This window comes from Rattus norvegicus, chromosome 4 (genome assembly GCF_036323735.1).
Source record: "Rattus norvegicus strain BN/NHsdMcwi chromosome 4, GRCr8, whole genome shotgun sequence".
Taxonomy (NCBI): Eukaryota; Metazoa; Chordata; class Mammalia; order Rodentia; family Muridae; genus Rattus; species Rattus norvegicus.
Genome location: NC_086022.1, coordinates 85,035,060 through 85,052,215, shown reverse-complemented (window position 1 = coordinate 85,052,215; position 17,156 = coordinate 85,035,060). Strand labels below are relative to the sequence as shown.

The 17,156-nt window shown below is 42.1% G+C and overlaps 1 protein-coding gene and 1 long non-coding RNA gene across 5 annotated transcripts in view; one reads left to right on the top strand and one right to left on the bottom strand.

Moving 5' to 3' along the window:
• The first annotated feature begins 298 nt into the window (after positions 1-298).
• Fkbp14 (FKBP prolyl isomerase 14) lies at positions 299-16,376 on the top strand. 4 transcript variants are annotated; one of them, XM_017592687.3, is made up of 4 exons: positions 299-763; positions 3,836-3,987; positions 6,755-6,882; positions 10,360-11,953. In XM_017592687.3, exons 1-4 carry the CDS (start codon positions 567-569, stop codon positions 10,516-10,518), a joined length of 636 nt encoding a protein of 211 aa, XP_017448176.1. In that variant the 5' UTR covers positions 299-566; the 3' UTR covers positions 10,519-11,953. The 4 variants fall into 4 exon arrangements, with proteins under 4 accessions (XP_017448176.1, XP_063142340.1, NP_001013228.1 ...); NM_001013210.1 differs by lacking the exon at positions 10,360-11,953 and adding an exon at positions 14,318-15,076 and having other exon boundaries at positions 455-763; XM_039107797.2 differs by lacking the exons at positions 299-763; positions 10,360-11,953 and adding exons at positions 5,456-5,546; positions 14,318-16,376 and having other exon boundaries at positions 3,853-3,987.
• LOC102553885 (uncharacterized) overlaps positions 7,084-17,156 on the bottom strand; it is a 21,621-nt gene continuing 11,548 nt past the window's right edge. The window contains exon 4 of the long non-coding RNA XR_001837593.3: positions 7,084-10,480. This is a non-coding gene — a long non-coding RNA (uncharacterized LOC102553885). The remainder of the gene's footprint in view (positions 10,481-17,156) is intronic.

Here is a 17,156-nt window from a genome sequence, read left to right as displayed (position 1 = left end):
GTTTATGTTCTAAATTAGTAACCATAGTTCTGAGTCTTTATTTGTGGCATCTTCGGGCAGAGTGCTTCCCAGCGTCTGGTCTTTCCAAAATCCCGAGTGTTACCTGGCCCCAAACTCCCTAGCTGGAATATTTCACAGAAACAAAGCTCCTCCACCCCACATGCCCCAAGGATGTTAGCCTGCATCCAGCTGCCTTCCCTCGGTGGGAGGTGGGAGAATTTCCAAGCGTGCAGGCTCTAGGACTATTCCGAAGGGGCACAACCGGAGCAGAACAACCATTACATTTTTGCTGCGCCATTGGCTGGAGAAGCGCCTGAGGGACAGCACCGCTAGCCAGTGGAAGGACGCCCTTCCCAAGCAGCGGCCTTATCAGAGCCAATCACCTTGGGATGGGGCTTTAACTCTTTAATGTGAGTTCCTGGTATGTGTGAAAGTTCGTAGTAAAGTGCCACGTCTTCCTCGGAGGGTGTCTGTTGGGGGAGTCCTGAACTTGTCCTAAGCTGTCGTCTGCTTTCGGCACATTTTTAACTCTATGAAGTCGGAGGCCTTTCCTCTGCTTTGGTAACATGAGGTTTTTCTTGTGGAATGCGAACTTGACACTGTGGGTCACGGTTTTGAGTGGAGCTCTGATCCCCGAGCCAGAAGTGAAGATCGAAGTTCTTCAGAAACCATTCATCTGCCATCGCAAGACCAAGGGAGGGGATCTGATGTTGGTCCACTACGAAGGCTATTTAGAAAAGGATGGCTCCCTGTTTCATTCCACGTAAGTAATTTTGCCTCGCAGGCAGAATGATAAAGGACCCACCCATTCGCACCAGCCCTCCTACTGTGAAGCTGACAGTTCTTTACTTCTACAAACTGAAACAAAAAACTGAAATACTTGCTTCCCTTTGGAGAAAAAACATTGTCGAAAGACAGTTCTATAGGTCAAAACCTTGAAAGGACTTCCTGGAAACATGTAGTCTTGATAAATTAATTTCCTTATCATTTTATTTTTTAAAATTATATCTAGAGTAGTTGAGGTTTTACAGAGATACTTACTTAGGTTAAGCAGTAAGTAGAAAAGGCTTAATAGAATTTTCTGTCTTAAACTCCATTCTGTAGGTAAAATATCTGATTCCCCTTTTAATTGCACATAAAAGATATTAAAATGTGTCATTTTTCTTCAAAAGCAAAATGCACAATCTATTTGCCTGCTTCTAAAAGATATACAAATACTGTTTCAAGCGACCAGTTGAACTTTCTGGAAGGTGGCATTTTGGTCAAAGCACATGATGACAGAAAGTCATTGCTTCTAGAAAGTCAGGCTTCATCCATGGCATAGATGTGGTTATAGAAGAGTAGAAGGATTTCCGGGTGGTTTACACTAGCATTTCTTTTTTTTATAAACAAAGAAATTAAGCAGATAATATTAACAAGTATAATGATTTTCATTCAGAAAGTATTTAAGCAGCTCTTCCTCAGGGTTGGTCAGAAAGTTCACTTTCTAGTATCTGCATCCATCCATTCATTCATTCAGCTGTGAAATCCCACCCCAGGGCCTGGAGATGCAAAGTTTACTAAAAACAAGTTCTGGGCCTCCAGCAGCTCACCTCGTGCAGAGAGGAGGTGCACAAGAAAGGGCTCAGTTTATGGGGAGTACAGAATGTTCAGAGCACTGGGTAAGTGTGGGAGCTCGTGGTCAATTGTGCTGATCAGGGAGAATAAAGGAGTTCATAGCACAACAGCCTTGAGAGTCACAGAGTCACGAGGGGAAAGGAGAGGGAGAGGTTTTCGCAGATGCGGGAGTGACGAGCTAAGTCTAAAGCTTCAGCTCATTTTAGATCCTTCAGTTTGTTTTGTTTTGATAAACCGTGAGACATGGTCTGCCAGGCTTAAGGGTAGCGAATGACAGTCCTCCAAACAGCTTGTTCTGGTGAAAGGTTTCAAAAACAATTTGTCAGAGCATTGCCCTTCTCAGTGAGGCCAGCGCACAGTAGATAGTAACCAATTCTGTGACATTGCACTTCAGGATCTCAGTTACATTCTTGCTTTCAGTCTGAACCCTTTCATATCTAGCCTAAGTTCTTTCCCTTCTAAGGGCCAAAAAACCCTGCAAGGACACTTTGTAGCAGTTTACTGCTTAAGTTGTGGTACTTGGCAAAGGGACTGTTGCATGCAGACTTCAAGTAAAATCTTAGGCTTGGCTAATGGGATCTAATGAAAATGAAGAGATTTCATTAAAGTCTGCAGAGAGTGTTTTGTGTGACCAGAGTCATCATCTGTGTGATAACTAGTTTAACTGTAAAAAGAAATGTGACCAAATGTAGTTAGAGCGCATGATTGCTGCTTCTCTGTTCTTTTTACCTCATGTAAGGGCCTGTGCAGTAACAGAAACAGGAATGTTTGGGAAGTGGTGGGGCCTGCCTTTCATCCCAGCACTTGGAGGCAGAGGCAGGCAGATCCCAGAGTTTGAGGCCAACGTGGTCTATAGAGTAAGTTCTAGGACAACCAGGACTACATAGAGAAAACCTGTCTCAAAAAAACAAAACAAAACAAAACAAAAATACCATTTACCCAGATTTTGTTAACCATGGTACCCATAAGCTTAGCCCAAGGATGTTTTATTCAACCTAAGAATTACCCTGAAATAGAACACTTCCATTATTGAAAGGAATTAACTGCCTAGGAATTCTCAGATTCTAGTAGTTAAACTATTCTACTCTCTCGGGATGCCCGCACATTTAGACGGTTCCTTTCCTCTCTAGAACTTGAGGGGCTGTACTCCAGGATTTCCTGAGTAGCCCCATGGTAGATCTTTGGAAAGGGTCTGAACATGAGTGGAGATTTAGGGTGAAACAGCCTTTTTCATGCATCAGAACCATCAGTGAACTGTACAGCAAGAAGGCTTATAGACAGGGAATGAGACACCCTTGTATGTCTGGGTGCAAATAGACTTTCAGGTATTAGCAATACGTCTTCTAGCTTTTTCTCTTCCTTCTCAAACTTAAGACACTCCCTGTTTTCCTTGGTCTGTTACCTTCCTGGGAAAGTATGACTTTGTCAGTAATAACTTGAACTTGGGGGTTAGGTATATCTGAAGCCAAATACTGGTACATTTAACATCATTTTCTCTGTACAAGGGCTAAAACTGGAATAGTTGACCCCCTGTCTGCAGGTTCTATGTCTCTCAATTCAAATTAACTATAGATCCAGATTATTTGAAAAAATATATAGTTATTGAACATGTGGAGACTTTGTATTGTCATTACTCAGTATAAGAGCTATTCATATAGCATTTCTATTATAATCTGTATAATCTAAAGATGGTTTAATGTATACAGTAGGTTATATGCAACTACTGTGGATTTGAGCTTCTTGAGGCTTGAGGGACAGAAGACCAAATCCTGGGGACAATGTTCCAAGAATACCTATCAATGATAGGATTGTCATTGGAATTACAGACAAATTTATGATAATACTTTAAAGTACATGTTCAAATTAATTATTATTTTTTTTTTACTATTTTCTCTGCCCTTCTCAAGCTGGCTTAATTTATGAATTTTGCAGCAAGAAAAATGGGCAGGGAAATGAATTAATATGAAGAAGACTTGGGTGTGTGTGTATTTCTAATCCAAGAATTGCTGTTCTCTTTAATTTCTAAGTTCGTAAGCTTAAGCACTGATGGGTTAAACACATGAAACACAGCAAGGATCTTTGTTTTAAGTCATAAAAAAAATAAACAAACTCTCTAATGTATAAGGTGCTGTCCTAGCATACATAGGGCTCTGGCTTCAATTCCTAGTGATTAAACAAAATGAGCTTTTAAAATTCTACTGTGTTTCCTTCCTGGCAGTCACAAACATAACAATGGCCAGCCCGTCTGGTTCACCCTGGGCATACTGGAGGTTCTCAAAGGCTGGGACCAAGGCTTGAAGGGAATGTGTGTGGGAGAGAAGCGAAAGCTCACCATTCCTCCTGCCCTGGGCTATGGCAAAGAAGGAAAAGGTAAAACTGCAATCCTCACCACTGTGCAGCTCCAGTGTGTCCTCCCTCCGTAGAGGAGACCTGCCAACCCGCTTTAGCAATTCGAGAAGAGAAGCCGTCCAACAAGAGTGTCTTAATGATTGGGACATGTGGAGTAGCTTCATCGGATGTAGTTTGATGGATGGCTGTATAGAGTTTACAGCTAGGAAGTCTTCCACACTGTAGCTCTCACTCGGAGAGAGTCACATTCTTACATTTAAATGTATTTGTAAAGTTTTCAATCACTTAATTTAATTAATTTATTTTTTGGCTTTCAAAGCAGAGTTTCTCTGTATAGCCCTGGCTGTCCTGGAATTTGCTCTCTAAACCAGGCTGGCCTTAGCTCAGAGATCTGCCTGCCTCTGCCTTATGAGTCTTGGCATTAAAGGTGTGTGCCACCACTGCCTTTCTCAATGGTTTAATTTAAAATAATGTATTGACTTGAGTTGGAAATAATTGTCTTCATATTACAAGCAGGTGGGCTGGTCCACACAGCTTTTGGGCCAGTTTTTTCCTAAGGCCCTGACACCTGGTATTTTAGCTGAATTCATGCAGCACTCCAAGGGCTGTTGGGTGATGCTTATCAACTGGCCCCAGAGGTGTTTTCCTCACTGAAATCTGATCTAGGTCAGTGGCCAGATCTGAAGAGCAGGATTGTGAACCAGGATGTCTACCACTGTGTTGTTATTAAACCAACTGGAACTAACTTAAGTGTGTTATAATCAGGGTTAGCCAAGTAAGACATAGCTCACTTATTAAACGTGCCATTTCCAAAAAATAAAAATACTACATATGAAATGTGTGCAATGTAAAAGTAGCAAATAGGTTTTCTGTCTGTCTAGCTTTCCCCATGGGAAGTATATGCACATAGAAAGTGAATCACAATGAATAAAATATTCATAGTGTACTGTGATTCTGAGAATTACATTCATTTCTGAGTCTATCTTCCAAATTCTCTGTGGAGACAATGCCATACTTACACAGTGAAGAAAAGAATTGTAAGAAGTCATCAGAAGCACATAGAGAATCACTCCGGTGTGGTATAATTAGACCTCATGGCATTTTTTCAGCCAAGCATAACCATTGACAAAGTAGGGATCAAGATTCCTTGCCGGTTTCCTGTGAGTAGGATGTACTCCAAAGCAGGACTAGCCGTCTAAGCCACGTCCCCTGGCGTGGCTATTAAACTCATTCAGTTCTAATTATATTCTTTACAGAAGAAAACCGAGCATCCTAGGAGAGGGTTCTTTAATGCCTAGATGTAATCGTTCTCTTCCCCGTGTTTCTGGTCTGTTACTATTAACTCTGTGTATGTGGCAGCAGTAGTAGTAGTCTGTGACATGTTTAATTCAACTTCACTTCGCAGCATGCAGAGATCTAACTCTTAAGTTGTTTTCTCTGGTGTCATGAAACTAATTCTTCTAACGTGTGTTGACCACTAATTTTGTAGTATTTTAGTACATGCTTGCATGCCTCCTTGGAGAGATACCAGCTTTCCCACCGGTCTAGTGCATGTCCCTTCCCCGTCTCCATCAGCAACGGTAAGCTTTGGCTCCCACTGTGACTGGTTTTCTCTTAGAAACTGACTATCCTTTCATAGAACTTTGAGGAAATGGGGACACAGCAAAGACTTGTCTAATGAGTGTATCCTGACCTCTGTACCCTGACCTTTGTACCCTGACCTTTATATTAAATAGAGAAAGCAAGTTTGAGAAAGAGCCTAAACTTCTAAGAACGGTTTGTTTCTTTGATTCTTATTTGAGTTTTTTTTTTGTTTGTTTGCACCCCCAGATTTTAACAAGGTCTTTTATTAAAGATGTGTTAGTTTCCTTTCTTTTTCTTTCTTTTTTCTTTTTTTAGTTTCCTTTCAGAAGTTGATTTAGATTTCCATTTTCTGATTAAATGTCTCAACAGATAAATGCACAAAGTCCTATGTCAGGAGGTATCCTAAGTTGTTGAAAAATTTGAATTATTTTCCTTGTTTTTTTTTTTTTTTTTGGTTCTTTTTTTTTTTTTTTTTTTCGGAGCTGGGGACTGAACCCAGGGCCTTGCGCTTCCTAGGTAAGCGCTCTACCACTGAGCTAAATCCCCAGCCCCTCCTTTATTATTTGTAAAACCATAAAAAATTATATCTTTGCAGCATATCAAGCACTATTTATCAAGAATAACCCTGAGGGTTTTAATTTTTGTAAGGATTTCCCCCCCTTTGTCCTCCCCACGGATGCCTAAGGTAGAAAATTGTCCATCATTTTCCAGATAAGGAACAGAAGCCTAGAGGTGGCAGACGTGAATTTCAAATGTGTGCCATGTCCACAGAGCTCCCACTATTGTATACTGCCCCCCAGTGGTAGACACTGTAGTGCCAACTCTGTGTACTTTCAGACTTTCTGATCTAAATGAACACATCTCTTACAATGCGATTCAGTCTGAATTACTCAAGCCCTTTAGAAGTCACATTTGAAAGTTAACATCAAGGCTTTTAGGAACATCTGCATAAACACCTGTACATGTGTTTTTTGCCACCCTAAACACAGTGCTGTTCTGCCAGTTCGGGTTGGTTATTCCTTCTTCTGTTCTACTTTTCTTCCTGGATAAAGCATGATTATAGTAATAAGTGACTTCCACTGTCTGTGACAATTGCAGAAAACCTCTTCATTGAATGTCGTTAAAATGTCTGTTACCATAATTGATTTTGTTATGAATACTTTTAGATCTTCTAAATAAAACTTTCCCCACCTCCTCACATTAGGTAAAATACCCCCAGAGAGCACACTGATATTCAACATTGACCTCCTGGAAATTCGAAATGGCCCAAGGTCCCACGAATCATTTCAAGAAATGGATCTCAACGACGACTGGAAACTCTCTAAGCACGAGGTGACCCTACCCTCTGCCTCTCCACTGTTTTTCTTGTACTTTTATTTTAAGCGCACGTTTTTAGAAATACCTTAGCTGCCGGGAGAAGAAAAGTAAGTTTTCTTCAAAGGAATAGCAGTGGGTATGTCAGCCAGACCCAGGGCAGGCCCCATGCTCAGAAGTCAGCCCAATAGAAATCAGACCCCATGGTTCTTGGTGGGGTTTTCCTTTTTTTTTTTTTTTTACTTTGAGATTGTGAGATTGATTTTTTATTAACTGTAATGTGGTCTCTTCTTTATACCTGATTGTGCCATTTTATTTCTAAATACACAGACTGTATAGACAATCTTATTCTGTCACTGAGTTTTCTGCAGGTTTTTGTTGTCTTTTATGAGCCTATTCCAGTGAGGTGGGAAAGTTAAATGAGATTTATAGCAATATATTTACCTGGCTAGGCTGTAACTATTTCTTTTTTAAGTTTCTTTTTTATTAATTATTTTATTTATTTAGATTTCAAATGTCTCCCTTCCTGGTCTTACTTCCACTAAGCCCCACCCTCCCCATTTCCTTTGCCTCTTAGATGGTGCACCCGCCCTCCAACCCACCCACTCCACCCTCAACCCTCTAGCATCCCCCTTCTCTGGGGCATGAAGCCTCCACAGGGGGCTTCCTTTTTTAAAAGAGAGAAAGAACTTGAAATTGGATGGATGGAGGGAATCTGGGAAGAGTTAGCAGTTGGAAGAGCATGATAAAATATACTATACAAAGTTCCCAAAGAATAAGTAGGTAATAAAGACATTTTATTTTATTTGGATAAAATATTCACAGCTTTTCCTAAAGTGCTTTGAAAGTTGCCTCTTTTTTGGAGGAAGTCACTGCTCAGAGGAGAAGTGCATTGGCTGAAAGGCGTGCCCAGCCTCCTGCCTCTTTCCTTCTCTCCTAGCTTAGAGTTGACTGTGTCTCATCCTCATCCCAATCTTGGAAAGCTTCATTTTTTCCATGATGGTAATGGCCATATGAGGCACACGTAGATCCTGAGAAGTTTCTCGTGTGGATGGTTTCTGCTTAAGATGGCCGACTTGAACCGCTTTCGGAGTACTCTCCAACAGGCGGTTTGCCTGACCAAGTTTGTTGAAGTCAGCCTCTGCAGGAGGGGATTTCTGGATTTTACAGAGGGAAAATTCTTCCTCAGCCACCGGAAGGCCTGACATTTGAGGTAGGAGGAAGAGGAGGTTTCTCCGAGTCTCAAGCCTTCCTCGCTGTCACTGGCTATTGTGGAGAGAGAGCGGAGGTAGACGCGTACCCATGGTTCTTGCCATGAGGCTCCAGTCCTCCACCCGTACCCGGATGCTCATTCTGCTGTGCCACCGGGGAGGCCCAGGTTTTTGTTTTTTGGTTTTTTTTTGTTTTTTGTTTTTGTTTTTTTTAATGTTTTGGTGAGCTTCACAGTAAGAGCCAGAAACTGATGTTGTCTCAAACAAAATTATTGGGGACCATAATAGATTTGTTTCTTTCTGGTTTTGTTTGGTTGCTTGTTGGCTTTCTTTGATTGAGACGGGATCTCCCTGTGGTGTCCAGGCTTGCTTTGACTTTGTGAGCCTCCTGCCTCAGTTCCTTAAGTGCTGGGATTTAGAGTCCCTCTCACTGGGTTTCATATGCTGGGGCAGTAACAGCTAACCTTTCCCCTCTATCCAAGATAAATAGTAATTCTCTCTCACTAAAAAAAAAAAAAATAGACATATAAAACATTTATATATATGTTTATATATATAATGTCATAAATGTTTATATATAAAAAACATTCTCATGACTTAAAAAACCGACTGATTTAAATTACTATATGAAGAAGTCTTGGCCTGGGCATAGAACTCAGTGGCCAAGCATTTCCTCAGAATGCGCAAGGCTCTGAGATCAACCCTCAGCACCTCATAAGTGAGAAGTGTTTGTTGTGCCCATGTCATCTCAGTCCTTCACTGGATCCCTCCCTCATCTATTAGTTTCTAATGTGTTTTTCTAGTGTTTACACAAATAGATATCATTCGTTCACCTTTTCTTATGCAAAAGGCAGGAAAAATACACATACTATATTTAGTAGCTTCCTTCATTCACAGAACAGATCCTGAGACTGCATCTACATTAATCCATATAATAACTTGTTTCCCTCCTCCTAGCCCCCTTTCCTTCCCCTGGCCATCCCCTCCTTACTTTTGTTCCAATGGCTTTAGACCACCTTACCCTACATAAATAGCATATATTGGCAGGTCAGAGTCTGGGAAGAGAGGGCCGAGACCACTGCTCTAGCCCAGCGGGGCATGGATGGGATGGCAAAGGGTGATACAAGTTGGGCTGCAGTTAGCCATTCATGGGGAGTCGGAAGCAGCATTTTGGCGACACGTTTTTATGTATGTGGTTTGTATATGTGGTGCATGCATGTAAGTGTGCAGTGTGTACACCCGTGAGTGTGCATGCAGAGGCCAGAAGAGCAGGACACCGGTGGCTTCCCCTGTTTCTGACTGCCTTATTGCCTTGTGACGGACACTGAACCATTTTGGCTAGTCTGGCTACTTGGGATTTCTCTTTTTCTTGTCATTGCAGCTGGGGTTGCAGGCACGTGCACTTTTTGCAGTGCTAGACATTTGGGATTGGGTCCTCATGCTTCTGCTGCAAATGGTCTTATCCGCTGAGCCATCTCCCTGCTCCTCGATTATACTTTAAAGTCAATAGAAAAGTGTAGCATAGGCACTCATGAGGCCCTGCTTCGCTTTTTAAGTTTACAGGGTCCTGATTAGGCCCTGCTGGTGTGGCCTTGTCACAACCGGTACAGTTCTTTCTACTGGTAGACATGGTTCAAATAAAAATGGAGACTGGAATCTTACATTTTAGGAGGGTCGTCTGGAATTCTGACCCTTCCTAGAGGAGAAAATCCGATGAAACCAACATATCCAGAAGCAGCCATCCTTCAAGTGCACTGCTCTGTTTGGCTTCTGACAGCGGCAGGCAGCATGTGCTGCTGAGCCAAGCTGGTTGAGGAACACAGCTACGGGACAGTTTGAGCTGGTGGTCACTCTGTAGGCCCCGCTGCTGTCCGTGCTTTATTTGTTTATTTATTCCATCAGAGAAAGCCGTGTTCCTTGGCAGGCACTTTGGAGAAAGCTCTGGTTATTTGCAGTGAGTTTTGGAGAAAGGTCTGTTTGAAAGAAGGCCAGAAACATTTACAAGCTCCTTTAGGAGGACACTGGAAGTTACAAAATATTTTTTACAACTGTTATGCAAGTGTGTGGTGAACTTAAGCCCATGCCACTACTTGACCTGTTTCAAGGGTTCTACGATAGGTTCAGAAAAGCATGGATTTGAGGCCAATATACACATGCTTTGGGGATGCAAAAGTAGTAGAGTCTCCAATGGATATGGCTTCAAAACAAATTTCTGTGTATGCTGAGTCACATATCAGCCTGTGAACTCTGCTGATTAGAATGGATATATTGTTTCCTGTGCCAGCTTCTACAGAGATGTGCTCCAGGGTGTGGCTGCCCCTTCATGGATCACAGTGGTTCCTGCAGAGTGGTTCCTGTAGCTCTGACTTCCTGCTATGTCCTGCCACAGTGGTCTGTTGAGCTTTCTGTGGTTAAGCACGTTTTGGAAATTGGAGCCAAATGAACAGTGGGAGAATTTGATGAATGAAAAGAGGGGAGGGAAGGAAGAAGGGGGAGGGATGGAGGGAGGAGGGAGAGAGAGAGGTTTGTAGTGAACCATTTGGAAATAAAATCCTGGACAGACTTAGATGGAGCGCAAATGTAAAAGAAAACTTGCTTCTGTCAAGTTCCCCCCCCCCCCAAAACCCCCAGCTTTTTCTTTATCTGATTTGATTCTAGCACATAATTGTTTCAGACCTCTGGATTATGAAAGCTTAAAGCCTTTCTAAGAATGCTTTCTGAATGCCGAATGGCTGAGAAACACCTAAAGAAATGTTCAACATCTTTAGTCATAAGGGAAATGCAAATCAAAACAACCCTGAGATTTCACCTCACACCAGTGAGAATGGCTAAGATCAAAAACTCAGGTGACAGCAGATGCTGGCGAGGATGTGGAGAAAGAGGAACACTCCTCCATTGTTGGTGGGATTGCAGACTGTAAAACCACTCTGGAAATCAGTCTGGAGGTTCCTCAGAAAATTGGACATTGAACTGCCTGAGGATCCAGTTATACCTCTCTTGGGCATATACCCAAAAGATGCCTCAACATATAAAAGAGACACGTGCTCCACTATGTTCATCGCAGCCTTATTTATAATAGCCAGAAGCTGGAAAGAACCGAGATGCCCTTCAACAGAGGAATGGATACAGAAAATGTGGTACATCTACACAATGGAATATTACTCAGCTATCAAAAACAACGAGTCTATGAAATTCGTAGGCAAATGGTTGGAACTGGAAAATATCATCCTGAGTGAGCTAACCCAATCACAGAAAGACATACATGGTATGCACTCATTGATAAGTGGCTATTAGCCCAAATGCTTGAATTACCCTAGATCCCTAGAACAAACGAAACTCAAGACGGATGATCAAAATGTGAATGCTTCACTCCTTCTTTAAATGAGGAAAAAGAATACCCTTGGCTGGGAAGGGAGAGGCAAAGATTAAAACAGAGACTGAAGGAACACCCATTCAGAGCCTGCCCCACAGGTGGCCCATACATATACAGCCACCCAATTGGACAAGATGGATGAAGCAAAGAAGTGCAGACTGACAGGAGCCGGATGTAGATCGCTCCTGAGAGACACAGCCAGAATACAGCAAATACAGAGGCGAATGCCAGCAGCAAACCACTGAGCTGAGAATAGGTCCCCCGTTGAAGGAATCAGAGAAAGAACTGGAAGAGCTTGAAGGGGCTCGTGACCCCAAAAGTACAACAATGTCAAGCAACCAGAGCTTCCAGGGACTAAGCCACTACCTAAAGACTATATATGGACTGACCCTGGACTCTGACCCCATAGGTAGCAATGAATATCCTAGTAAGAGCACCAGTGGAAGGGGAAGCCCTGGGTCCTGCTAAGACTGAACCCCCAGTGAACTAGACTATGGGGGGAGGGCGGCAATGGGGGGAGGGTTGGGAGGGGAACACCCATAAGGAAGGGGAGGGGGGAGGGGGATTTTGCCCGGAAACCGGGAAAGGGAATAACACTTGAAATGTATATAAGAAATACTCAAGTTAATAAAAAAATAAAAAATAAAAAAAAAATTAAAAAAAAAAGAATGCTTTCTGATATATATGATATGTATATTACTTATTATATATAATGTATACATATTTAACCTATTAGCTTTTGATTAGTATAATTTTTTTGGTTTTGTTTTGTTGGTTTTTGAGACAGGGTTTTTCTATGAAATCCTGGCTGACACAGAGATCCACTTGTTTCTGCTGATATCAAAGGCATGCACTACCACGCCTGGCAATAGAGTATTTCTTATTACCCATTTACCTCTTAGTTTCAGCAGAGTGAATTGTAACATTCAAGTAAGCCATCAACCACGTAGCATAATTTGTTTAAATTTTTCTTTGATCATTACATGTCTATAAAAATATACACATATAAAAAATAGTTCATAAGAATGCTCCTCTTGGGGCTGGAGAGGTGGTTTAATGGTTAAGAGCACTGGCTGCTCTTCTAGAGAGAACCCAGGTTTGGTTCCCAGCACCCACATGGCTCACAACTGTCTGTAACTCAAGTTCTAGCTGATCTGATGCCTCGTACCTTTTATTGACCTCTGTGAGCACCAGGCATACATATGATGCACAAACATGTAGGCAACTCCTTATAAAATAAAATTCTAAAAAAAAAAAAAAACAAAGATAGAACTTTCCTTTCCTTTTCTATAAGTTAAACTTTAAAATAATATTTAAAATAATCAAATCTCACAAACTTCTGGAAGATTTTATGATGTTAACAATTTCTTTGAAGTGTATTTAATTCAATAGTTATAGTATAATGCTGTGAAAATATTAGCCACGGCTAGCAGAAAATGCAATATATATGGCACATCTAAACATTTAAAAGGTTATGTTGATTCTCTCAACACTTTAAAATGGTGCCCAAACATTTTGATTTTCAATTAAATCAGAATAACAAACAATTTGAAAGCCATGTCAAATAAAACACCAAAATAAAGTTGAAACTTCGCCTCATTTAATGTCTATTCCCCCTGCTTTGCACCTCTGTTACTCTCTAGTGCTTGACGAGTGCCTTTGCTGGAGACATCCTGCAGCAGGCAGATCTCTCTAGGCTTGCTTGCCACTGTTGATTCTCTTGTGACTGTAACACTTCACACACAGTGCTGTGGCGATAGGGCTGACTGTACTGTGTGGAGTTCATAAAGAAACCATTTTCACACTTGAAGAGTAGCAATAGATATAATTTAGAGTCAGAGAATATTGATGTATAATCCAGGCATTTAAAATGCTTATAAGTTGGGGCTGGGGATTTAGCTCAGTGGTAGAGCGCTTACCTAGGAAGCGCAAGGCCCTGGGTTCGGTCCCCAGCTCCGAAAAAAAGAACCAAAAAAAAAAATGCTTATAAGTTGGAACTGAGGTGCTAGCTGTGAGTGAGGTACTTGCCGTTCACGCACAATGACCCAAGTTCCAGACCCAGAATCCAGGGTGAGAAAACAGCTGGGTATGGAAGAGTGTTTGTGTAATCTTAGAGCTGGCAAGTGGAGACGGGCAGATCGCCCACTCATCAAGTTCCAAGTGAGAGACTATGTCTCAAAAACCAAGACTCTAAAGAATGACATCTGAGGTTGGCTCTGGCCTCCATATACCCAAATACACACTCGCATGTGCAACTCCACATGAACACGTACCCACACATACTCCTAAGAATACCCACAAATTTAAATGGGCTGTGAACAACAGATTCTTAAATTAAGTGTTGGTTCCTTGATGTGAAATTATAAGGATAAAAGTGGATCCAGCTTAAAACAAGCCAACGGACCATGGAGATGGCTCAGTGCTTGTCATGTCATCAGGAGGACCTGAACTGGGATCCCTAGTGCCATGCAAAAAGTAGAGTGTGGTAGTGCATGCCACAGTCCCAGGGGCTGGGGGCGGGGCTGGGGTAGAGACAGGGAGCTCCTGGGGTCTTACTTATTGACCAGTCAGAGTGGCAGGCAGTGAGCTACAGGTTCATGGACATACAGCATCTCTAACACAGGCAAAAATGCAGGTAATAAAAACCTTATATTTGGTGCAAAGGTATATATACATACATATATATGTGTGTGTGTATGTATGTATGTGTATTATAAATATTATTTTTGATGTCTCTAACATAGCTATAAAGCAAATGTTTGTTTTAATTCCTTTAGGAACAGAACTATTTTTGTTCTTGCTGTATATCATGGTAATGGTGCATTGTGGGTTACAGGGCCAGTTGTTAATGACAGCTGTTATTTTGCAGGTGAAAGTCTATTTACAGAATGAGTTTGAGAAGCACGGTGCAGTGGTGAATGAAAGCCATCACGATGCTTTGGTGGAAGATATTTTTGATAAAGAAGATGAAGACAAAGATGGGTTTATATCTGCCAGAGAATTTACATATGTGCATGACGAACTGTAGGGAAGCAGCTGCCATTTTTACACGCATTCATTTCTAACGGGGAGGCAGCACCTTTTTAAACAAAGCTTTTTTTCCTTTGCCTTTCTTGTTTTTAGTTTTATATTATTTTTCTATTATTTAAAGGACCCCAGAGACTTTGTAAATATCCCTAGCTTTCTGGTAAGTTATTGGGCAGTGACAGTTGTCTCTGCGTAGAGGACTACTGGGCTGCTCTCATGTTCACACAGAAGCTGGTCTTGCTTGCTTGCTTCTAATGGTAACATATTGCAACTAGAAACATGCCACAGCATACACTCACGGTGGAGCATAAACCAGTGCCCTGGCCGTCTGCCTCCCTCTGTTTTCTCAAAGTTCTGTTACTGGAATATTCTTCTGTGATAGTCTAAGGCGCTGTTTTCAGGTTACACTGAAGTAGTGTTTTCCTTACCTGCTTTTGAGTTCCTGCTTGTGGACAGGAGGAATATGGTGGGCCTTATTCCTTAACAGCTTTGGCCTCACTGTGGAGATATACAATGTTGATGGGTAAGGGAGGCGGTAACTCAAGATAGGCGTTCAGAGACTTCCCAGTGGCTAATAAACTATTACAATGAGCCAGACAAATAATGTATGTGTTTGTTCCCTTGTGTCAGGGCATCACAGTACGGTGGGCATGGAAGACAGTTGTACTTCTAATCAGTGTTTACTTTTGAGGCTACCAGGTTAGCCTTCTGGTCCTTCAGTAAATACAGTTCATGGCTAATATATTACTTTGCAACAGCATTGAATCGTGAGAGAGACTTTTCCCAATCCTGACTCATCAAAAACAAGGCTAACCAATAACAGCTACTATCAATACTTATCCTGGGTATGAAAACGGGCCTTTATTATTTTATCTCAAATTGGCTTCCAAAGTGACTACCAATTCTGTTTTTTAAATTGTTTTCATCAAATTGGCTTTCATCTTAAAACAAACCTCCCAGATCTCCGTTTGTTAGGGAAACCTCCTCATAGTTTAAAGTGCACTATTGCCTGACTGGGGGTATCTGACACCCTTGGGAAGCTGCTGGGTCTTTGGGTAATTCTTTAGAGATTTGAAGCTCTGTTCAGAGGTTGGCTGGTGAGCCCAGCCTTGGTGCTTAATCTGTAGAAGCACCGTCAGTCCCTGAGTTCAGTCTTCCACTTCTCTGCTAACGAAGAAGCAGCAAGTTGGGCCCTGTTTCTCTTAGCATCTTCACTTCTGGGGATAGTACCTGCCAGTTCCTGGCCAATCACAGCTCTCCTTAGGATACAGGAAGGTCTGTGTTTTCTGAGAATAGTCTTCACAATTGCTTTGAATTGTGTCACTCACCGTCCCAGCAACCAGAGAGAGGGGTCAGGTGTATGTCATAGTCCACCTGTTCTTGTCACTTCCTGCTGTTTGCAGACATTACATTGTACACTAGTTCTGCACTGACATTGTCTCACCAAACATGTTAATGGGGAAAACATACTAAGGACCTGTTCTTGAAGATGGCAGGTATAACTATCAAATGGCTGCCACCACTGCTGGCACTGAAGCCGGAAGGTGATGAGATGGCCTGTGAGTGTCCTGGGATAGTGATGTGTCTTGAAGGCCACTTTGCACCAAGCTGCCACCACCAGCTGTGCTGGAGCAAGGAAGAAGAGAGAATCTCGATTACTCTATCACATGGATTTGTGTCGTACCTCAGCTAAACGTTCACACAGAAGTATAGAAGAAAGATGTGCGTGTAGATAATGCTTGTTAAAGCCATCTGCCATTTTGTATAGCAGTGGGAATAATCAAACGCCAGCTGTGACTTCACATGGGCGTAATTTAACTCGTAGCTGCTCTCTGTATCATATTTAGATTTCTATGTGTATTGGGATACTCTCTTTGAAAATAAAGTTTATTTGGGAGTCAGTTTTATGAGAAGATGTTTTGCGCATGTACATGTGTGTGGTGTTTGTGTATATATTTTCACATATGTGGGGGGCACAGAGTGTGAGCATGGACATGTGTCTTCCTAGGCTTCCTCACCTAATTCATGGAGGCAGGGCCGCACTGAACCCGGCACTCTTCCCTTTTTGGCCAGCCTTCTTACTGCAGAGCTTCTGAATCTGCCGCCTTTGTAGTGGGGTTATACGCAAGCCACTTTGCACAGTGGCTTTTTGTTTTTTTTAATGTGGGTTTTGGGGAGCTGAACTTTAGTCCCCAGATGTTCAAGGCAGGTGCTTTACCCTCACTCATCCGTCTACTCTGATTTGATGTAAAGAGAACAACGTGAAAGCAGCCTTGCAGCCTCCTCCCTCCCTCCCTGGTTGCCCCTACTGAGGATGGGCCGTCTGTGTGCCACGTCTGTGTGCCACGCCACTGACGCACACCTGCAGTTCCTCTCCAGCTTCATTCTAGATTTCATGACGGAGGATGGGCAGAGCTGCTGTTCTGTGGTGATTCGTCACGAAAGCAATTGTCTCCAATTAGCATTAAAAACCTTGCGTATTAAGGGCAGAAGTTGATGGTGAATTTCACACAGGGCTTATGGGTAGGGGGGATGTCACCACTGTTGTTTCCGTTTGGTACTTTATTGTGTATGTAGCAGGTGGACATGATTTCTGCCTGTTGAGGGAGTTAGCGTTATCAAGTGTTGTGATTACATGGAACGCTGACTTTGCACCAATAACAAGAAACAATGATTTCTGC